Raw genomic sequence first — 24,774 nt, 5'->3', positions numbered from 1 at the left:
CAGCAGATTTTTAACAAAATTATCTTTTAAATTGTTTTCCAACATGGTCAAAAACTCATTTGGTATATGAATTCCCAATATGATACTGAAGCATATAATCAAAGATTATCCTAGGATTGATCCATGCTCTAGAGCAGGGGTTCCCAGTCTAAGGTCCACAGACACCTTGATTAATGGTAAGAATCCACTGGTAAAGGTCAGAAAGCCCTGCTTTAGGATAAGTCTGGTAATTCTGCCAAAGGCTTCACATTCATTCCTTTTGGTTTGAAAGTTCTATATGAGGAAAAGAAGAGAGATGAAGAAATAGGAGATTGGCTTCCAATTCTTATTGTTAGCATAGTGGAGAATCAGGTTTGCCTTCCTCATATATCAATTAACTAGCTGGGCTCACGCGTGAAGACTAGTAGCATGGTAGCAGCGGCTGGCAAATGTCTATGGAAATTCCCCAGAACCTGCATCAAAGGAAGGAAGCACATCAGAAGGTTTTCTTTTCTTTGTTGATGAAGAACTTGGTTAATGAAGGTAATATCTCGGTCTTCACTCGTGCAAGATAGTTACAATAAGGTGGATAAAGTTAGGAAACATAAGCAATGTGGTAATCGGTAGCTGTGATACAGCACAGAGGGAGAGGAGGGTGAAAGGTGGAGTGTTATGTATTATTTCCCAATGAAACTGTGTTTTAATTAAACAGAAATAGAGACAGTGGAAGACTTACATGGATGGGTTCTAAAGAACAAGTCTATCTAAGGACCAGCTGCAAACTTTAAATCCATTGTATAAAGTTACTTAAAGCTGAAATGTTCCATTTTAAAGGCATTCTACTAACACTGTATTTTGTGTACTTAAAAGATCTTATTTTTCCTTCAAATAAAGATTTTATCATAATGTTTGAAAAGACTTGCATTGTCCCACATAACCATTTGAAGCTACACAATGCCAGGAATAGCCTGGGCCACTTCCAAATGTGACACGATCTCAATGATGTCACCCAAAGTACAAAGAAGTTAACTGGGCACAGTGTCCACACTCAAGAGGAGAACACTGGTAATTTAGAAATCAAAAAGACAGTGTTTGTTTAATAACAGTGATGGCCTTGTTTATGTTTTTAAAAGGAAGGAGCTATTTCCTTTTCAACTGTCTTTTAAAAGGAGCATGAATCCTACTGGTGAGCATCTCAGTAACTTAAACAGGACTGTGCGGAAGCAGATAGAACAACTGATATGACATCATGTTATCTGCAGCTTTCAAACCCAGTTCCTTTTTACTGCAGATATCCAGATTACCATTCCGCTAAAGATATGCTAAGAATCAATAATATGTATTGCACATTACTTAAGTGCAAAAATGCAGAGCTCTGGATGACTTAATTAGACAATAATGCACGGCTGCTCGTAATACCCTATGCCATTGGTGGGACCCTTTTTCCAAGGATGGACCAAAAGCCCTTTGAAGTATTTAATAAAGTCATGCAGTTACTGAATTAAGTTTCTTCCTCAGTTTCCATGTAGTGTAGGCAAGATTTTGAGATGTAAGTGCCAAGTTGAAAAGTGCCCCCATCCATGTAACATGTTGCTAACTCCTGCACGCTGCAAGCAATCAGAAATAGCCTGAGGTTTTTGAAATCATCTCATAGGCCAAAATGGCATCGCGCTAAACAAATCACCTAGCGATGGAATGTGTCTTGTAAATTTTGTTAACATTTCAAATGTCGAGCTGGCTCAGTGCTTTCACCAGGGGAAGGAAAATCTATTTCATGTCTGCCTAGCAGGGCATTGAGAGGACTGATTAGGAAAAAACAGGAGAGTGACTTTTGATCGTGCGGCCTAACAAGCGACTCGCGCTCCTGCCTCTTCAGCTGAACAAGACGACATTACCTATTCAGACAAAAGTGACAGGCAGGCCACTACACCACTCTACTTCTCATCTCACACAATGGGAAAAACACTGGAAAGCTTCTGATCAAATGAATCGGCCTTTTCAAAAGAAGCAGGTTGTCTATATCAAAGCTGGACAGAGTGAACTGCACATTATTAAACAAGAGAGAAAAATGAAACTGAGTGATGTTAAATCAGCTTGAATTGCTCCAGGGAACTGCAGTCTGACAGTCGAGAAAGCTCAGGCAAAAACTTGCACGGGTCTTTTTATTGCTGCAATTCTTATTTTGATTTGTTGAAGAGAAAAGACTTGCATACATGACAGATGTTTCTTTACCTAGGGTAACTGTAATTTAGTGAAGGAGGGTAGTTGCGGATGGCTGCAATGGCACTTGGGTCAGCAGGAGAGCAGCCTACTCCTTCTGACTCAGTAAGAAGTGGCTTCAACATTTATATAAATTCTCAATATCTACACTGTTCAATAGGACAGAATTTTTAAAAAGGGCCCTTCCAAAGATTTTACCCTTATTAACTTATGCATGAGGCTTAGTTAGGCATCAGTTCAAAGACCAAGAAATAAGCACCAAGAACTCAGATTAGGCAAGGGCCACCTGACTGCTAAATCGATGTGCTTTTTGTTAGTACTATGTCCCAAAAAGTTACTCTGCTCAAATTAGACACATAATATATGTTTTTTTGGCAAATGAAAGGAACACTACATTTACTTAGACTGTTTGGACTGATCCATTTATTCTTTTGTTTTATTATTGAGAGAAATCCATTATTTAAATTCTTTATATATTAAGGTTGTCAGAGCTGGAGGGGTTGAGGTTGGTAATGGGGATAAGCTCCCACTACCTAATAGAAATGTTCTCAACGTCATAGATCTCAAATAGCCTCTGACAACTAAGTCCAGCTCCTGGCCTTCACGTGTGGCTGAGCTACTAAGCCTGGTGAAAACATTTCTACTGACAGAAGAAGGGGCAAAGGTGGGTTACTGGCTCCTTAAAAGCAGTCACTTTGGGCAGAAGGGGCTCTTCCGCCATGTTTGATAGCTCATCGGGGAGAAGAAAAGTTCTGACCTGAAACCTCCACTACTTGTGGCTATACAAACTCATGAGGAAAGTTTCAGGAGTACACCCCAAGGAAAACTCTGGAGCTGGAGTCCCCAAAGTTGTCCTACGTTGAGTTCACCATTGACTGGCAACTCCAGCGATGCAGCTGGTGCCAAACTCTCTCAGTCTCTATTGTTCCTTTGGTTTCATCAGCTGTGTGGAGAGTACTGCCCTGCCTTGCGTACTGATGCTTAGCGACTGATTCTATTCAGCTAGAATGCAACACCAGTGATGGACCCCAACTAACAGAGGCCCCAAGAAGATATTTCTTATTATAATTTATGGTATATTTTATGCTTTGTACTGTACTGCAGCCACAAAACAACACATTTCATGATACATCAGTAATTTAATCTTGATTCTGTTTCTGATTATACTTTAGAGGTATTGTAATTAAACGTGAAACACTATCAAAGTGCCAAATCATGGCTGTCTATTTTCATTGCATTTCACGGTAGTTCACTGTACGTTTGGTGATGCTTCTGCAGATGAGGTAACTCATTCTAGAAATGCAAGTTTTTCCTCCTGTTAACACTGAAGTTCAAAGATAAATGTAACAAACTTTCTAAGGTGCTTCAGCTGTTATTGAATTCAAAAGTCCTCTCTGAATCTTAGCTGTTTATGGTCTGATATGCAATTTGCATCTTCATATTGGCTTCAATGACTTTGAAACGTATGCACAGTCATAAACCACACAAACTCTGTCATCCCCCATAAAAGTCTGAAATGTAATATTTTATCAATGTGACAAAAACGTTATTTTTTAACAAATAGTCTAGGTAAAATGTCTGTTACATCAGATAATGCTTCACCTAGGAGATGTTGAATGATGCTGTGTTTTTCAAGCAAATAGCTTGGCTGATTTATGTATTGGAATTGAATAAATAACTTAATTTTCACATAGTTTAAAGTACTTCAAAGATTTAAAGCTATCAAAGCTCTTTACAGCAAAGCATAAAGATAAATTTCGGCAGAGGCCAATATTCCACAAATGCAGGACACTACCATGCTTTTAAAAATGTCAACAAAAGATGAATTAATTAAGTACTAGTAAGTGAATGGAGTAACTTTGAGTTTCTAAAAACTGTGGGATGTAAGTATTAATAAACAGATGGAAATATTAGGATGGGCAGGGAAACAGTAGGATAGTGATTAGTGCCATGATTTACAGTGCCGGTTTTGATTCCTGCCACTGTATGGAGTTTATACATTCTCCCCACAACTGTCTAGTTTCCTCTTGGATTCCGAAAAGGCATACGGTTAGAGTTAGTGAGTTGTGGGCATGCCATATTGGCAGCAGAAGCACCAGCACAACTCTTGCTGACTGATTTGACACAAACAATGTACAGTATGTCACTGTATGTTTCAAAGTACATGTGACAATAAAGCTAATCTTCAAAAAAAAACTTCAAAGCTTTAAACGAAATTTAGAATGAATAAGGAAATAAGCACAGAGCAAAGAGCGGATAGACACTAAAAGTGGGAAACATTGGAATATGAGAGACCTTTTACAAGATATGGGAGTAGGATTTGTCTTGGATAAATCAATACTCTTGCTGCATACTGCCAATGAGATCAATATCCTGCAAAGATAATACCAACCAAGCAACTATTTATTTTCTAATTTATCCAAGAGTATTTAACCCAAGCTACACACATAAATTTGCCACTTAAACAACAAATTGTTTTAAATTCCCAGAACCTGGGAATCTGGGAAGGTTGCATTTAAAGCCTATCCACTTTATCTATTTAACACACAACCGTCCTTTACCTACCAATGCACAACCACCCTTACAATTTCTGAAATATCAATATGTTTGTTGACTTAATTTTTCACTACTGTTACCAAATTAAAATACATTTTGAAGAGATAAGGAAAATCGTGTCTTACAATGAATAAATTATATTCATTTAAAAAGTATGTACTTCATGGATTTTGTGACTGGAATACCAAAAAAAATATATCAGAAGAGAAGACTAATGCACTTAAGAACTGTCAAAAGGGGTCTGTTACAGTTTTAAAATCAAACAGTATTTCTATAACAATATAAAAATATGAAAGATAAAGATGTAGAAAAATTATGGAAAATATTTTACATGACAAAATTAAGATTTCATAATTTTTAATAGGTGCTTCTGTGTTTTTATTATTTTTATTATTCTCATACCAAACATACACAATTTTTAAAAGAAACTTATATTCTTGCACATTCAGTCTGACATCAATATATTTTGACTAAGTATGTTTTTAGGGTATTTTTCTTTTTAAAGCTTAATTTTATTTGTGTATTTTCACTTATGTGTAATATAATAATAAATCAAGTGACTGCCGAATGCAATTGTATCAAGCATTTATGTGATGAGAGTAATATACTGTATTTTGGTCTGACTTGTTTAAACCAGCATAAAGTGCATTCCCTTGTTCAGAAAGTCCCGGTGCCCTGTTGATGTTATCACAGTTAGAGCTTTCCCAACAGATTCTAAGCTCCATTCCAAAATACTTTGCAGTAGTACGAACTCAGAGAGAAGAATATGTTGCAATAAAACAAAGAATATTAGGGACACAAAGAAATTCAATATTGTTGAGGTGGGTGAGTCAGTAGCAACGTGTCAAATGAACATATTTTCAGTCACCTCAGTTTGTTTCCCAGCTACCATGTTGCCCTTACACAAAGACTTTGAGCCATGTTCCAGAAACTCCATAGCCATTCACCAGACACCCAAATGGCCACTAATTATATGCGCATCAGGAATGTGAATGTGCACAAGTAACTCATCTGCTGAGACAACCACAATTAAGTTCATAACAGCACAATGTGTAAACTGATTGTTTTATCATTTACTATAATTATTCAGCCCTACATGCATTTGACTATTCTGAACACAGAATGACAACTTGACTAAGATGAGCTAAAAGCAGCACAAAGTCAGGATCATAACTGGAACAGTACTGATCCAGGTGGCTCAGTTTCACAATAGGCAATAAATGTATCAATTAAGCCACCTTGGCACCGCAACAAGTAAATTTTCATTTGATATCCAAGTTTAATAGTTACAGATGGCGAATTAATGCAATGTGTCGACTTGGACCTGCATACATCTGATGTTATTTTTAGAATTCAAAATGGTCTTACCTCAGTTATCTATTATGTACAGGCAAGGGCAAGGGTGTCAATTTTACAGTTCTAGAATCATTTCTCATTACATATAAATTTCAATGTTCACTGAAATTAAGAGTAGAAATGGCTTTATGAACAGAATGCACTTTATGCTGGTCTAAAAGAAGTCAGACCAAAATAGTGAGCAGGTCAGGCACCAACTATGGTAACAGAAATGGAGTTCATGTTTTGGGCCAACGACGGAATGGAGGAGTTAGAAATCAAAGATGGTTTAAGTTGCAGAGAAGGGTGAGATGATGAAAGGGGAGAGTGAATGACACAAGAGAGGGTGGTGTCGGCTGAGAGGGAGAGCGAGAGAGAGCTGTTATTCATAGTTGATAATTCTGCAGGAGATGTAGCTGGAAGGAGATGAATGGGGATTGAAGAAAAAGAAACAAAAACAATGCCAGAAATATGAGAAAGCAGTGGCTCAAAATCTGGAATCAAGGAGATTGTTGGAATTATCCAGGCAGACCTATCAAAGTAAGATCCCACTAGAATTAGATTTTGGACTTGCCTAGAAATCTTTATCTTCTATCTATTGCTGTAAATACTAAACCTTTCAGAATGGGTTGTTAGCCAGCTCTTAGTTTTGTTCCCAAATGGCCATTCTTTATGTGTGAAGGTGCCCGAATGAAAAGTACTGACAGCATACTTGACTAAGGTTATCACTGTTAAACTGAATCCTGTCCTCACCATATACACTGGCATTCAAAAGTTTGGGCACCCCTGGTCAAAATTTCTGTTACTGTGAATAGCTTAGAGAGTAAAAGATTACCTGATTTCAAAAAGGTATAAAGTTAAAGATGATCAATTTCTTTAATATTTTAAGCAAGATTACTTTTTTTATTTCCATCTTCTATAGTTTCAAAATAACAAAAAAAGGAAAAGGGCCTCAAGCAAAAGTTTGGGCACCCTGCATGGTCAGTACTTAGTAACACCCCCTTTGGCAACTATCACAGCTTGTAAACACTTTCTGTAGCCAGTTAACAGTCTTTCAATTCTTGTTTGGGGGATTTTCTCCCATTCTTCCTTGCAAAAGGCTTCTAGTTCTGTGAGACTCTTGGGCCATCTTGCATGCACTGCTCTTTTGAGGTCTATCCACAGATTTTCGATGATGTTTAGGTCGGGGGACTGTGAGGGCCATGGCAAAACCTTCAGCTTGCGCCTCTTGAGGTAGACCATTGTGGATTTTGAGGTGTGTTTAGTATCATTATTCTGTTGTAGAAGCCATCTTCTTTTCATCTTCAGCTTTTTTACAGACGGTGTGATGTTTGCTTCCAGAATTTGCTGGTATTGAATTGAATTCATTCTTCCCTCTACCAGTGAAATTTTCCCTGTGCCACTGGCTGCAATACAAGCCCAAAGCATGATCAATCCACCCCCGTGCTTAACAGTTGGAGAGGTGTTCTTTTCATGAAATTCTGCACCCTTTTTACTCCAAACATACCTTTGCTCATTGCAGCCAAAAAGTTCTAGTTTAACTTCATCAGTCCATAGGACTTGTTTCCAAAAAGCATCTGGCTTGTTTAGATGTTCCTTTGCAAACTTCTGACGCAGAATTCTGATACAATGAGCAAAGGTATGTTTGGAGTAAAACCAAAGCAACACACACAAATTGCTGGAGGAACTCAGCAGGTCAGACAGCATCTATGGAAATGAATGACTGATTATTAAAGCTGGGATTTCCTGGTATGATTCAATTGCAGCTTCTCAAAGATCCATTCTAAACAGTTAGTTATGAGAAGTTGTAAGTTATAATAAGAGTTACAATAATAATTAAATTATAATCCTCTTATAACTGAATGAAGAATGAATTGGACCTTGGTTATCCTCTTTAATATTTAGAACAAATTAAGGTTAAAAACCTTATTTTTCCCATACCTTGAAATGCAATTTCATTAAATGAATGACAAAGACTGAAAAGGCTAACAAGCAGGGGACGTCTGTGGTATATGACTCCATTGCACGTGAACCAGAGCACTGCTGGCTGGTTACATTGGTCGTGTTCACGAGTGCTACAGCAGTCATATTCCACAGCTGGCAAGCATCTGTTCTATTTATACCATGAGGCTTTTTTTTTACTGTGGGTTCAGAGACTCATCTATGGTGTTCAATTTTTCAGCCACAGCTTTATGGGTTAGAACCAGGGCCTAATAATGATGCATATTTCAAAGTGTTTTCTTTAAAAGGGGCATGTCACAGCTAAAAGGGATTACATTTAATACAGTACTTGTCAAGCTTAGAACCACATATGAATTATGTAAATTGAAATAAAGTAGTCAAATTGATTTTGTTTTCAGAAAATTTTTTAGTTGGGAATGAATCTACATTTAATTTGAGAACACTTCAGGTAACAATTCGCAGACTATGTCACGATATTCTTCACAGTATTTATTTTTATCATTGCTTCATTTGCGTAAACTATCTTAGAATTAGAATCAAGCTTATTATCACTGTCTTATATAATAAATTTCGTGTTTTGCAGTAGCAATACAGTACAAAGACATACTATTACTATAAGTTTTAAAATAAAAAGTGGGTTACTCTATAAAATTAAAAATGGGTTGATGAAACATTCAGAGATCTGATGGTAGAGGGGAAGAAGCTGTTTCCAAATTGTGGAGTCTTCAGTCTACTGAACCTTGTCTATGATGGTAGTATTATGACAAGGGGATGACCTGCATAGTGACAGTTCCTAATGACGGATACCACCTTCTCCAGGAACTACCCATTGAAGATATCCTCAACAGAGGGGAGGGGTGTGCCTGTGATGGAGCTGGATGAGCTCTTCCAATCTTGTACATTGGAGGCTCCATACTAGGTTGTGATGCAACCAGTAAGAATGCTCTCTGTACATCTACAGAAATTTGCAAGTGTCTTTGGTGATGTACCAAATTTCCACGAACTACAAACAGAGTGCCTTTACCCTGATTACATCGATGTTTTGAGCCCAGGAGAAATCTCCCCCAAAAGAAAAGTGAAGCTGCTCATCCTTTCCACCACTGACCCCCTCAATGAGGACCCGGTGTGCATTCTACCAACTTCACCTTCTTAAAATCCACAATCAGTTCCTTTGTCTTACTGCTGTCAGTACGAGGCTATTGTTGCGGTATCATTCAACCAGCCAATCAATCTCACCCCCTACCACTAATTACACCTCGTCAAATATGTTTCATAGTTCAATTACAAAAAGGCTCTTTTTTGAACATCATATTTGCAAGATCCTACATTCATTAACAGTAATCAGATATTAAAATATTAAAAAGAAATTTGTACACAAGGATAAAAAACATCGTTTAATTTTAGAGCTAAGATTGCTGTCAAAGCAATTATGTAATTAACAACCTAAATGTATTGCCAATGCATCAAACAGCAGTAAAATCCAATCCAAATCCTTCAGAATTTTCTTATTAAAATAAAACTAAATTCACTCTACATTTCAATCTTCAGCTTTGATAAAATATGATATGATTAAAGCATACACCCTTCTTGAAATATGATCCTATCTGCTTCCTGACAAAAAGTGATACAGTTTCCTTTACAGGATGCCTTTAACGATGAGGGCCAAGTAAACCACAACAAAATTGCAAAGAGTTAATACTCAATGTTTCATCAGTGGTTTTCATATGTCACATTGGGACATCCCATTATTCTTCATATAATTTGGTCATCACTCCCCTTGATTTCACTGGAAATAGTGTATTTGATTCATCAGATCTAAATTTTTCTTTAAGTGACAGGGTTAAGATAAATAAATATGCCATCATCAATAATTAAAAATGCTAGCAAACTGAAATCTAATGATAGGCAAAGATGGAAATGATTACAATAGAAAAAGAGCGATTGGAGTGTGTAGCAAAATCAACATCAGTAAATAGGGGCTATGGAACAAAAATCAACTAGGACATCCTCCAGCTTGGTGGAAAATCTACTGAACAATACACAGTAACAATAATTAGAATGTTAAAACCTATTATCCCCTTTATACTTGATTGATCATCAGTAGATCCAACAATTATGCAAACACATCCACTTCCCTGGCATTTCTTGACAATCAGAACAGTTTTTTTTAGTTTATCCAAAATGTAAATGTTTTAAATTAAGCCTAGTTAAAATGCAAACGGTTTGCAAAAATAACAACATATGGATTTAAAGACAGCATCTGAACTGCATATAACATCAGCCAGAGAATTTAGAATCATCAGTTTCTATGCCAATGCGACTGGCAATTCCTGCAGGCTTGAACAAGCTACAGAACTGCATATGGTGAGGTATGAGGATGGTTGATCTACTGTAACTCAGGGCACTGTCTGAATCAAGGCTGTTTCTTTAACCCCTGTAGTATTATTGTAAGTGACTTCTACAGCAAAATTCTCTGGAAACCATATTTTAATCCAGATTATCTTTAATGTAAAATCATCCTTTAATAATCAATAGCAAAGCACATTAATTAATGCAATGGAAAACACTCGAGTGGTTGTTGGAATGTCTTAAATTTTTCCCAATATTGAAAGCAATTTTCTTGCTGTTTTATAGTGCTTTGTTGGATTCTCCTCTGCTTTTCTAGTAATAAGCTACTGCCCCAGGGCACTAATGTCTTTATTTTAAGTATGCTGTATATACTAAAAGGTCCCAAATTGTGCACAAACTGTACATTGTAGCATTGTAAGTGTGGAGATTCAATTCATTAAGTTGGCTAAGAGTAGTCAAGCCTGGATGTCTATGTGGATCCCATAATTGGCCAAGCTAACTGAGGAAGAGAGGTTGTATTGTGCTAACTGAATGGAAATGAATTTTAAATATCTGTATCACAATCAGGGCATGGTGTCATTTGTTAGAATAATCATCAATGGAAAATTGCTGGCTGACTGATATCCAATAGTAGTATGCACAAAGTTAAGAATGATTACACTGGAGGGCAAATGATTGGAGTCCAAGAGTTCTTCAATTTCAGCTGTGACATTCACATTTTGTATTTAATCTCTGAATTTCGGCCACTCTTTCTCTATTGCAGGTTTTTTATGTTTATCAATAGTTACGTAATGTTGTTCCCCTAACCTCTTGTTCCCCTAGCCTCCAGTTCATCACCCTACATTTTGAATAAGTTCAAAATTCAAAGTAAATTTATTTTCAAAGTACATATACGTAACTATATACAATCCTGAGATTCATTTTCTTGCTGGCATACTCAAAAATCCATAATAGTATAATGACCATAATAGGATCAATGAAAGACTGGACCAACTTGGGCATTCAACCAGTGTGTAAAAGACAACAAACTGTTCAAATACAAAATGAAAGAAACGAGATGAAGCATCCTTGAAAATGAGTCCATAGGTTCTGAGAACATTTCACTGAGGGGGTCCAATGAACATGAGTGAAGAGCCTTTGGTTTAAGAGCCTGTTTGTTGAAAGGTGATAACTGTTTCTGAACCTGGTGGTGTGAGTCCTAGGGCTCCTGTACCTTCTTCCTGATGGCAGCAGCGAAAAGAGAGCATGATCTGGGTGGTGTTTCTTTACCAGGCTGTGATGCAGCTAGTCAATACACTCTCTACTACACATCTATAAAAGTTTGTCAAAGTTTTAGATGTCATGCCAAATCTTCACAAACTTGCAAGGAAGTCGAGACACTACCATGCTTTCATCATAATTACGCCTGCATGCTTGGCTCAGGACAGGTCCTCTGAAGTGGTGACAGTGAGTAATTTAAAGTTCCTGATTAGGACTGGCTTATGGACCTCCGTTTTCTCCCCCAGAAGTAAATAATCAGCTCCTTGGTCTTGCTGACATCGGATAACAGGTTGTTATTATGGCACCACTCAGCCAGATTTTCAATCTCCCTCCTATATGCTGATTCATCACCACCTTTGATTCAGCCTACAGCAGTGGTGTCATCAGAAAACTTGAATATGGCATCGGAGCTGTGCTTAGCCTCACAATCATAAGTGTAAATCTAGAAGAGCAGGGGCTAAGCACGCAGCCTTGTCAATAAAATTTACAAACACTATGACCAATTTGAGCACTTTGCACTAAAATAGAATTCTTTTCTATGTGCACTAATTGTTTTCTCATAAAAATCAAGTATAATTTATGTTTCTTGTGAATGTTGCTTATGTGTCTGCGATGCTCCTGCAAGTTTTCCATTGAGCCTATGTATACAAGTACTTGTGCATATGACAATATGCTCAACTTTGACTATGAATATGAACTTTATACAGATATTTGACACTTGCATTGAGTCCTCCTCTAAACTCAGGGGCAGATCTTCTGCTTAAAATTCGGCAGGTGTGTTGGATTTGATGGTCTTTAAGCACTTAACTGAGCAGAAGCTCAGGACTGGTATGTGCCGGCAGAAGTGCAGTCTTCTGCTCCAGTAAGCATTTGGCTCTGGATGCCAGCACTCCACCAAGAGTCCAAAGGGACAGCAGAATCTTCCTCCTATTTTCCAACACTCAGGCAGGGAAACGCACCTGCTGAACCTGCTAATCTGGTGCATGTACAACCGTCTATTGAAATGATCATGAAATGCCTGCCGGGAACACTTTTTCATTTGAATTAATTGTAGTGTAAATGTATATAATTGTTTTAAATGTGCTTGAGTACACTTTAGTGATTCAATATGTTAGCAGATATCTGGTTTTAATCATTTTATCGTGTTTTTAATACTCTCTGAGCAACAAATCTTGAGCTTAGTGACAGCTTTGACAGCCAGTGATTGAGGGCAGTACCTTGCCAGCTGTCAATGCCTTTGTGGGAACAAAGTCTACAAGTTGTCCCCATAGAGACACTTCACTACATTGAACTGGGCTGTGGCATCCCAGGAGAAGACAGCACACCATCTCAAATCAGCAGCACAATACAATGACAGTGGCTTTCAATTGGTTCATGATAAAGTCCTTTATTTCTTAGATTTCAGTGCAATTCCTGACTGCATTTCCTTACAATCTGCCTTTGCTTACATTTCTTAACTATAATATTGCTGGTTCTTTGTGGCACACTTCCTGATTTCCACCTGTATTTCTCAACTTTGCATTAAAAGCATTTGCCAGGCTAGCTTGCGGAGCAACATTGTGCTTATCCTGTGACCAGCACCATCTGATGACCTCCTATGGCTGTTAACTGATAATCCTCACACGTCCGCATCAAACCCGGTCAAAGGCATCCCTTCCTTCCTTCCATCCTTGCACCCTTATCTCCTGATGGAATCGTTGGGGCACCATCATGCCAAGCTTTGCACCAGTCTGTTCCATCTGTCGCGGTTGTGTGCCAGAGCCTGGGTCACCGCGAATGTTTTCCCTGTCCATTCTTTAATGTTGACCGTCCATCTTTTCCTCTGTCTGCCTCTCCTTCTTTTCCCCTCCACAGTTCCTTGAAGAACAGTCTTTGCAAGGCCACTGGATCTTGTTACGTGGCCTTACTATCTCAGTTTTCTTTTCTTCACCGTTGTGAGAAGGTCTTCATGGAGGCCAACGTGGTGCTGGATGGTCTTGCGGACCTGCTCGTTTGTGATGTGGTCCAAGTACGAGATGCCCAAGATCGCAAAAACATCAAAGGAATATCAATGATCTAAATTTGCATCATTTCTGAGCAAGGGTTTTCAACCTGAAATATTTACTCTGTTTCTCTTTCCTCAGATGCTGCCTGACGTGCTGACTGTTTCCAGCATTTTCCACTTTCATTATTTTAGTGTGAAGTATAGCCTCTGAAGTCTGTGGAACAAAATTTTTCCAAATAAACACAGAATAAATACTGTCCTAAATGTGGAATAGGAACATTTTAATGTTTTCGTATAAAATACTGGAGTTTTAAACTTAAACCTTTTTTTATAATCAGAAGTTCCAGCTGTATTCACCTCATAAATAATACATATGTATAGAAAATACTACACACAGTTCTTACTTACAGGATCTTCCTTCCCTTTTTGCGAATAGCACTTTATTGCTACGGTGACAATTCAAACTAATGCAGTTCTCTGGAGCCATTTTCATTCATTACAGTGGTCATAAGCACTTAAGACTCTTTCAGACTCACTAAAGATCCCAGTTACCAAAACAGCAGAGATCGTGAGCAACAACGTCCATTTACACAAGCTGAATTCAGCGGATCCAGCTTTCTATTCAAGGCAACTAAATTGATGCATCAAGGTTTATCTTTTAAGATTTTCTTTTCTTTAAAATGAAAATGGACATAAAATGTTCTTAGCGTAACACATGATCAAATTACCAGACTCAATGACAAGGACAGAGCAAGGACTGTTTGCATCACCGTACCAAATGCTGTTAGACAGCAAGTGGGCTGAGGAGGGGAAAAAAGATCAGCCATGGTTGAATGGGAAAGCACACTCAATGGGCCAAATGGCCTAATTCTGTTCCTATGTCTTATGGTCTTATGGTAAGTAAATGGAAAGACACATTTGCAACATCAATGATGGGCTCACTGAAGGTGCCATAGTGCTATAATATAGTACAGGTGCTATTTCCTTTTTTATTGACATTTTTGGCAAGGGAGAGGGAAGAGTCCAAAAAAAATGACCAAAAACAAATCTAACTAGCAAATTCACCCAATGGATAACTGGGAAATGCCACTACCCAGTGACTGAACTGTCCACAAAGAATGGAAATCCTGGATTCAACTCTTCAACAGAGTGAAAGAATTGGATCTCAGGTAACAGTGTAAGCACAACCATTGTCTGTAGGCCCCTGATACATGAAGGAGAAATCAGCCAGCTTCTCCCATTCCTGATTAATACGTGACTATTCAGAGGAGGTGATAAAAAAGACTGATGTATTTCGTAAGCTGGTATAATTTGAATAACTAGGATTCTGACAACACTTTGTCAAGTTCATCCATGGAGCTTCTCCCTCCTATTTTTGGAGTTTCCTTCAGTGCAATAAGACTTCTAATTCTGGCTTCTCAAACATCTCTCTCTCTTTCCCTTTCCCCACTAATGATGGCTGTGCATTTCACTGTCCAGAAATCATGTTGTGATGTACTGCTGATGCTTTTCTCTCCTCCCACTCATCCTTCAAACCCCTTCTTAAGAACCAATTTCTTGGCCAAGTTATGATGACTCCTCCATCTTTTGGCTCAATATGCTTTTTATTTTCCTCATGTCTTTGTGGATCATGCAAAGACATTTTTAAGGGTAATGTACAAATTGCCATTGTGTTGTGATGATTTGCAGAGGCAGCTACTGAGATGCTGGCAGCGATACCTCTTGTCAATATGATGCATATTTTCTGGCAATAAAATATGTTTACTGGTGTGAAAATCCTCTTCTGTGAGGCAACCAATTAGTCAAGGTGCATGGGATCAATATATAACATGTTGCAGCCAAAAAGACTGCATGATAGCAACAGAAACAGCGCCTTTCTCCAACATGATGCAGCATTCTTCAGAGAATATTATATATTGAAATATTTTACAATAAAGTCTCTGTAAAGTTAGTCAGGCACTTTAATAGTTTCTGATTTGTCGTGCAGCTTAGAGGTTTTTCTGAAAGGACAAATTCTTCAGAGAGTTGGCATCATCTGTTTCTGGTAGTTAATAAATACAAACTGCTGGTGACAGAAGAGTGGAGACAGTACAAAGGTGAATATTAATGCACAATCAAAATTTGTTATGCCAATGGGTATATTCATTCAAACCTACAGGCTCCCACACAGAAACTTTCTGATTTTGTCAGTGGCATAGGATACGAAAGACAAGGAAACAGAGATGTAAATCCCTTTAACGTACTCACTCAAGAGCTACATTAGCAGATTATCAAAGACCTTGAAGTATATTTTCTGACCCGCTTTCTGAAGTTAAAATTGCAGCAAGTAATAAAAAATTAGAAATTAATAACAAAGTGAACATAAACAGGAAATCATAAACACAAGATATCTTGCAGATGCTGGAAATCCAGAGCAACACACACAATGCTGAGGAACTGAGCAAGTCGGGTGGCATCTATGAAGAGGAATAAACAGTCAAAGTTTCAGGACAAAACCCTTCCTCAGGACTGTAAATGAAGGGGGCCAAAGCCAGAATAAGAAGGCAAGGTGGGGGGGGGGGGGGGGGAAGGAAGACAAGCTGACAGAATTTAGGTGAGAACAAATGAGGTGGAACATGGGTGGGTAGTGGAAGTGAGATAAAGTAAGAAGTGGGAGGGGATAGGTAGAAGAAGTAAAGGGCTGAAGGAGAACAGTGAACCACGGAAGAAAGGGAAGGAGGAGTGGAACTAGAGGGAGGTGATGGGCAGGTGTGGAAGAGGAGTGAGAATGTATCAAGAATGAGGAATGGAAAAAGAAAGGAGGGAGAGGGAGAAATTACTCAGAGTTAGAGACATTGATATTCAGGTTGGAGGCTACTGAGATGGAATATGAGGTGTTGTTCCTCCATTATGCATTTGGCCTCATCATGGCAGTTGAGAAGGCCATTTACAGACAAGTCAGGCTGGAAAGTCATATTGAAATTGGTTGTCACCGGGAGATCCTGCTTTTTTTTGGTAGACAGATCGAAGGTCCTCAACAAAGCAGTTTCCCAATCTGATAATAAATTTGAACTTGATATATTATTACTAAGATTCCTTTCCACCATCTTCTCATAATCCTTGAGCTGCACTCAATGACAATGCCTTATCATTCTTACAGCAGAAGCTAGTCTTGGGCAGCCTACCAATACCTTGCCTCTGTCTTGATTGTGCTGACATTCCTTTCTGGTATGCCAATCTAATGCATAAACTGGGTGTTACTCATCAGAATGGATATGAACCTATACACAGTTTTTGATACAGTGAATACTGAACTCTATTGCAAAGGGCTGACTTCCATCTCAGATCTCAGATCTTGTTTTTACTCCATTTCATCTCATTTTTTTAAGGTAAGCAAGATAGAGTAAGTCTTTCTTATTTGATGAAATATTTCTTCACCCAGGTACACATCCAGAATTCTTCGGAGGCAAGAAAAGTGTTGAGCTGAACCCAATTGTGTTTATTCAACAAATGCAACTGGATTGTTGGTTAGAACTAGAATATTGTTTCAATCTCTCTAGACTGATAGACTCATCAGCTTAGATGAGGGCATAAAGTAATTAACTTTCATCTGATAATCAACAGACTTATGGCACAGAAGGAAATTACTTTGCAGTACTATTTCCATTGGTTCTCTAAAAGAGTGGTGCAGTTTATTCCATGCAACCTCATCACCAGCTGCTTTGTCTTTATTTCTCAAGCATTAACATTTCCCTTTTAAATATATTGCAGATAAAGTTTCCTGTTGTTTTTGTTGGGCTCTTCATGCTTAATCAGTTGTGTTATAAAGTTATTCTGACTTCTTTATTTTCCCCTTTGGTGAATATCTTAAATATTAGATCACACTACTTCAATTACTAGTAGAAATAATATTATTCAAATTATTTTATCAAACTATTATGAATATAAACAGAACTTTCAACCTGATCTTAACCTTCTTTCTTGAATGAAAGGCAACAATAGTCTGATATTCCCCCCATAGATTCAAATCAATCATGTTAGTAAACTTCCTGGCTCAATTCCATTGCCTTGGTATTCTAAATAAAGTCGGGCACCCAACACAGAATGGAATATTCTAATTGATAGATGTTTTTTTTTAAGTTCTTATTCTAATTTGTAAATGGACTCTCTATTTTTGGATTTTTTTTCCAAGTTCCACCAGCCTCACGCCCTCCCAAAAGTTTAACGTGCCTTCTTTCAACACCTGAAGGACAATGAAGATTCAATACAAAGTATATTCTTGATTGGCTCCATTAATGGTGAAAACCATTCATCCCATTACATGGCTATAATAATGGTGAACTCTTAAGTCAACATTTTAGTTGCAGTCTGCTAAGGATACCAAAGCTTCTGCCAGGCCAAAGACAATTACAAAATAGGTTCTACTTTTAACATTTCCAGTAAAACTAGCTTGCAATGAATATCAGTGAAAACATTTTACTTATAACAAATTTGCAATCAGTTTCAAGAAGGCATTTTCTGAGATGGTTCTGTGAACAGACATAGAAATACGATATTGTAGTTGTCTCTATTTCAAAATAAACATTTTTTCCCCATGCAAAAGATATATTCTACACACCTACAGGAACAATTTCTTTGTTACATAGTTGCTGCAAGTTTCTAAGTGTAATGGCTGCAGCATTAAGCGTGTTGTACAGCATTCTGAGACCTGCAGTTTGCTATTCTGATTGACTCTATTGTTGTTTGCTCATTGTTAAAATTGCAAACCTTGTTGAGAATGATGGGTGGGTTCAGACAGCTTGTGCTGGTCTAGAATCTGGTTTTGGACATACTGTATGTCTTATCGATGAAATCCACTCGGTAGTTTAAAGAAATGCTCAGAGCAACAGAGACTTGGTGCTACCTGCTTATCCATGCAGCTGTAAAGATAAGTCACCTATCAGTTTAAATAGTCCCACATAAAATATACCCTGATAGTTTAAACCAAGTTTTGGGTGTCATAAACCCACAAAGTTCAATTTGAATAATAAATTAATTTTAGAAGCTTTATGATCTCACACACTAGAGATATACTGATGTGGGAAGCCAATACAAAGATGCTTTAATTACACATTCAATAGAGAAAAAAGTCTCTTTTCATTCCCAAGAAAAGGTTAAAATTATAATCTAACAAGGCCTTTTGTGGGGAAAGGTTAGCTGTTAAGTAGTTTGCCCTGCCTTTGCTTGTGATGCAGCATTCTCAAATATCTCAATTCAAACAAAATCAACATCAAAAAGTATATATACAATACAAAACAAAACTGACTTATTTATGTTCTGGCAGAAAAATTTACTGAAAATTCTCTTACTCTAATCTAGTTAGTCACTGATCTCTTTTGTCAGTATGAATACATTTTAATGACTGACCCTCTCCTTGCTAAGATGTGAAAGTTGAATGATATGGCGCAATGTCCCTTTTCTTGGTACATAATTGTAAATCATGGATAAGGTGGATCTTATTAGCTTAATGTTACATCGGTGTGCTTCATGACTGAAGTAGAAGAGAAAATAAACATTGAAGAGTTTTGGTATTACATTATTTAACCAGAGAAAGGACACTAACTAAGCATCAAAACACTATCACCATGACAACCTCTCGAGATCATTTTCTGCCGTGCCGATCCTATACACTTGCATTGGCTACCAAACCAAAATGGTTTTATTACCCATGTGTGAACTCAAAAGGGAAAAGGTGCCCCTGCCTACCGTCTTGTTCAGTCTTTGTCATTTCTTCGAGCTTCTTCTGTTTCAATGTGTCCACCACATCAGCTAAGCTTCCTTTGCGCCTCTCAGGTGTTCCAAAACCTACTCCAGTGATCATGTCACTGCGCTCGCGGCCCCCTTCTTCTGGCTTGTGCGGTGAGGTAGTTGCATTGCGGAAGGAGTACAAGGAACAGACTTTGTTGTCAGAATCCTATTAAAAAGAGAAAAATAATTATATATTGATACAATCCAATTCAGCACCAACACAAAATTGTTGTAGTACCTTTTATGAAGTCATTTTCAAACATTTAATACACACTACGCACCCCCATCCAATCCAGCTAATTTCTTCCTCCTCTTCCCATATTTGGGAGGACCAAATGATTTAATAAAATGTTATCACCATGAACACCATTCATGTCATTTACTTGTATGACATTCAGTAGAATTTTAATAGTGATGATTCCTTCTTTCCTGTTAAAAAAAGACTTAAGGAAAAGCTCATGGAAAGCTTTGTCAATTGAGGCTGGAGTCTTAACCTTTGTGAATACTACCATGACAAGTATTGTGATGTGTGTCTGTTTGATTGGTTAGTTTACAAAAAGCATTGTTGTTAGATGAAGTCATAAATACCTATCAGATATAGACACCTCAGCAACATCAATTTGAACACAAGAGATGATGCAGATGCTAGAAATTCAGAATAACACACACAAAATGCTGGAGGAACTCAGCAGGTCAGGCAGCAACTATGGAAATGAATAAACAATTGATGTTTTGGGCCAGTACTCTTCATGAACAACCTACCAATTATTATGCAAAAAATATCATTAACAATACACAATGGATTTTACTAAGAAATGCAGTGAATCCCTTAACTTATAGTCATGGAGTCACAATATAATGAACCATCTCTTCTGCCCAATGTGTCTGCACCAATCACTGAACACCATTCACACTAATCTTGTACTAATTCTATTTTATTCTCTCCACAGTCTCAATAACTCTATCATTCACCCACACTCTAACAGCCAATCAACCTATCAGTCTCCATGTCTGTAGGACATTGGAAGAAACCAGAGCACTCAGACAAAATCCACATGATGACAGGCAGCATTGGAGTTCACAACTGATCCCAGGTGACTGGAACTGTGACTATAATACTTACAAAGTATTTTTTTTTAAATGCATTTGGACGGATCATCTTCACTGAGGCAACATTTCCCCACCTGTAATCCTTTAGCCCAGCAATGAACTTCTGAAATCCTGCTACAAGAATCTGAAAGGCCACCATTTTAGAATGGAAGCTATGCATTCAATGCCTCCTTCTGCCACCTCTATCATACACCCAGAATAGCATCACAAACTGTTTAATAAATCTCAAGCAAATTTAGCATGCTATACAGTCTGATAACTCAGGCAGATATGTTAGCTTAAACCAGTGATGTGACCTCATTAAATAATGCTGCCTGGGTGGAGGCTTTAATTCCTAGCCTGCCTCATTCATAATCTGGTCTGTAATCAATGCTGCTTATGCTGACAACAAGATCTTTTAATACTGACATCACATACAAATCTCAGTAACTTTCTCAAGGGTACACAATGCTGATGGTTTCATCCTTAAAGCTCAGACTAAGTCTCTTGTGAATTTAGCAAACAGAATTAGCCTGATTCTCATTACATTAAAGCTATAAAAGTTCTGTGAAAATGAAATTAGGGGATGAAAAAAGGAAAGTATTGATAATCAGCATGAAGAGGCTTTCTTTGTGCCAAGTTATAATGAAAATTTTCCTTTAGATAAAACATGAAGGATGAGTTTCCACAGTTCTGGTATTTCCTGAGATTAACAACTCTTTCAGCACTCCCCCAAAAGTGAGATCCAATCACTATACACAGGTTTCTGCTGGTATACCACGCAGTGATTCAAGCAATGGGTGTTGTTTGACACTAAGACCAAGCCAAATATTACATCTTTCTTGTGAGGTTATGAGAAGTAACAGAAGAAGTCGAAAGTGTCACCCAAGACCCTCCATATGTAGAACTGCAGAGAATCACAGAACAAATTAGATTTCATTAATCCTCAGAAATAAAACCTGTATCTGGTGAATTTGAATACATTCTGTTGGATGGGGATTTTTTTAAAGGTTGATTGAGATAGGAGCTCTGCAGAACTTCATTGTTCCCTGCAGGCACACTCCCTGACGAAACCTGGCGATGATGTTGATAGAGTGCATCTGTTCTCACTGCGTGTTTGCCTACTGACATATGTGGAGCAGCCAGTTACATAAGATTGTGTTGTATAGCCAGGAGCTGGTTGAATAAACAGAGCCAATAAGAGGCATGAAGGAGGAAACTAATTTTTACTGAAATTGTAGCATTCCCATTGCTGAAGCAGACATTTGTCAGTTCAAGTCCCAATTCAGAGATTTCAGATTTGGCTACGTCTTGAGGGAATGCTGCTCTGTTGCAGGAGCCACCTTTCCGATGTACCATTAAAACCAGCTCTCACAGGTGAATATAAATAATCCCATGGAATAATTATGAGAAAATATGAGCTATTCATCAAACAAATTCACCGAAATATCTTTTCACGTCACTGTCACAATACTCTTTGTTGTTCTGCGATGCATAAATAGGACACATTTTCCCTTCATTACAATAGAATTCCTCTACGTTGGCTTAAAGGTGACTTGGAATATCCAGAAATGCAAAATATAAATAAAACCATTGTTTTCTTCATTTTTAAATTATTGCACTTTTATATAAATTTATTCAAGAAGGGATAAAAGTAAGTAACAAACTAAAGAACAGAGCAGGCTTGTGGGGCAAAGTAGCCTACTCCAGTTTGTAATTAATATGTTCACATAAAAATTACCCTTCAATATGTTTGCAGTTGAAAACAAATGCTAGAACTTCATGCCTAACTGGTTGAAGTGAACCATTCAGCTCTGCACAGGAACTTATCTTTTCTGTCCATCTTCATCATAATCAAATTATTGTGCAGCATAAACTAGGAAATCTGAAATAAACTTGATGCCATTTTCCCCCATAGCTTCCCTAGATTCTGTTATCGTCTGCTCAGTACAAACGCGTGCTTTTTCAATTTAAGGCAGCGTAATCCCATATGTGTAATATAATTCAGTTAATTACAAAGAGCTTAATTCTGCTCAGATTAATGTGGGTTTCTCTTCTACTACTGAACACTCCTATTATTTGCAACCACAGAGATATCACACAGGCTCTCAAAGCACAAACAAGTGTAGACATCTTGGGATAATTTCTAACCAAAGATAATGGGTACAGGCAGTCACATCTTTTAATGACCTTTATTTAAATATTTTAATTAAAGAGTATTAATTACACCATGTTTCAGAGGTTCAATTGTGGTTGTCGCTCAGTTATATGACTGTGATGCATTAACACAATCTCTGGCGTATATGCCCTTTTACTGGGATAAACCTATGTTTAGCCTGGAATTTCATTATTCTTGATGTAAGTCTGTACGGTTGCTGACGTTTTTTGCCAGATAGATCCCAGTTCACATCTGCATTGAATTCTGAGATGTGTGTGCACAACAAACATAATAATCAGTCAGAGAGCAAAATGCTGCAAGTCTCTTCCCCTTGTTTATTGGCGAGACAGATAGCAGGGGCGCTGTTTGGCCTCAGCTGGAGCAAGAACTGGGCCTCAAGTTGCAGGCTTGCCTGTTGCAGCAGTGTAGGAGAAGAGACACCAGAGGCGGTGTAACATGGCATCCACGCAGGGTTGGGGCAGGCCCCTCCCATTGGTGCTGCCCTCCAGTGTTTGATTGGTGAAATGACAAGCTGGAGTGTGTGTGTGTGTGTGTGTGTGTGTGTGTGTGTGTGCGTGTGTGCGTGCGTGCGTGCGTGCGTGCGTGCGTGAGTGCATGCGCAAGTTCACCTGCAGACTGTTGAGAACTGCTTGTTCTCGCCAATAACACACGTGCACCATCAATTTACAGGATATGTCACTCAGGGACTTGGGCTATATATATATTTTGGCGCGGCTATGTGTTTACTTGCTATCCTAACTGTGCCTTGTGCTGTGTATAACTTTTGCACCTTGACCCTGAAGGAACACTGTTCCGTTTGGCTGTATTCATGTAAGGTTGAATGATAATAAACTGGAAATTGAACTGGAGTTCAACCATTAAGGAGATGGTATCAGGCCTAATGCAAACAAAACCATGTTAAATAAATTCATCTTTGGTTGCCTGTGCAAGGGTGGCAGCCATGGATAGCGCTCACCTCCACATGTTGTGATCCATTCACCTGAATGGACCAAACATCGGGTTGTGGTTGTGGTTGCAATGGACAGCCAATACTCTGGTATATATTTTGCGCACGGAGCCAAAGATGATTTAGCTTGACTTTTGTGAGAGCAACGTAAAAGTGACCTCTAATAAATTAACTAGGGCAAAGATGTCACTGCAAAATCACGTCACCGCTATGTACAAGCATTAATACCTAAAAGCCAGTAATTGCATGTAATTTAACATTATCAGCTAGTTGCACAGATTCCACAAACACATTTATTGTCCAGGCTCTAGTTGCCGCACCTTTAAGAGCTCAAATTGACATAAAAGATTAAACATTGAAAAGTCCAATTAAAGAAAGGAGGAGAGTGATTGGCTGTAAACCAAGACAGATAATCCTTATAAACATGCAGGAATGCAGAAAGCTTAAAGTGAATGCTTGCTGTTCTGCTGCACGTTTCATGTTACACGTGGTGCAACATTCTGGTCAGTAGGTTTGTTCCACCAGTCAACCCAAATCCTCTCGCTCCTCCTCTATCCCAGTATTGAGAGAATTAAGGTATTGCTTTGCCTGAGCAAGTGATGTGTAAGGCGTGTATTGTTGTGTTACAATATGAAGTGAGCGCCAGCCACAAAACAATACTTGCGTATTGTGTGCACATAGTCAAGGTCTGTTTTTCAAATCTATTGGCAGACATTCAAAAAGCAATCCACACAAACACACACACACACGTTCACAGGCAGAAGTTGTTAATCAACATGCACATTTGACTCGCTGCTTGGGACGAGAAGTAGAGTTTACACTGGGTTTGCACGTTGAGGAGACATTTTGCACAATCGCTGTAATTATCAAGCTTCAATCTCTTCTATAGAGTCACAATTGATACACACATCCAAATAATAGCACGCTGGGTATTCCTTAATCATCAATTACAATTCAACAAAAAAAGAATTTATCTGGAATCTTACTTTGTGAATCACAATTACACCGGCACCGTGAACTCATTAATAGCTCATGATGCCGGTGTAATTGTGATTCACAAAGTGAGATTCCAGATAAACTCTTTTTTTGTTGAATAGGGTTTATAATAGGGTTTACAAGAGGGCAATCAGCTGCTAAATCTTATCCAAG

At 38.1% G+C, this 24,774-nt stretch overlaps 1 protein-coding gene across 30 annotated transcripts in view; it reads right to left on the bottom strand.

The window, feature by feature from the left end:
* sox6 (SRY-box transcription factor 6) overlaps positions 1-24,774 on the bottom strand; it is a 598,739-nt gene that overhangs the window by 306,912 nt on the left and 267,053 nt on the right. For all 30 annotated transcript variants that reach the window (XM_073049425.1, XM_073049424.1, XM_073049429.1 and 27 more), the window contains one exon: positions 19,370-19,577. In XM_073049425.1, coding sequence (XP_072905526.1) covers positions 19,370-19,577 — 208 coding nt within the window. The remainder of the gene's footprint in view (positions 1-19,369; positions 19,578-24,774) is intronic.

Source organism: Hemitrygon akajei, chromosome 6 (assembly GCF_048418815.1).
Source record: "Hemitrygon akajei chromosome 6, sHemAka1.3, whole genome shotgun sequence".
NCBI classification, from domain to species: Eukaryota; Metazoa; Chordata; class Chondrichthyes; order Myliobatiformes; family Dasyatidae; genus Hemitrygon; species Hemitrygon akajei.
The sequence above is the reverse complement of the archived record's forward strand: the minus strand, read 5'-3'. Positions and strand labels throughout refer to the sequence as shown.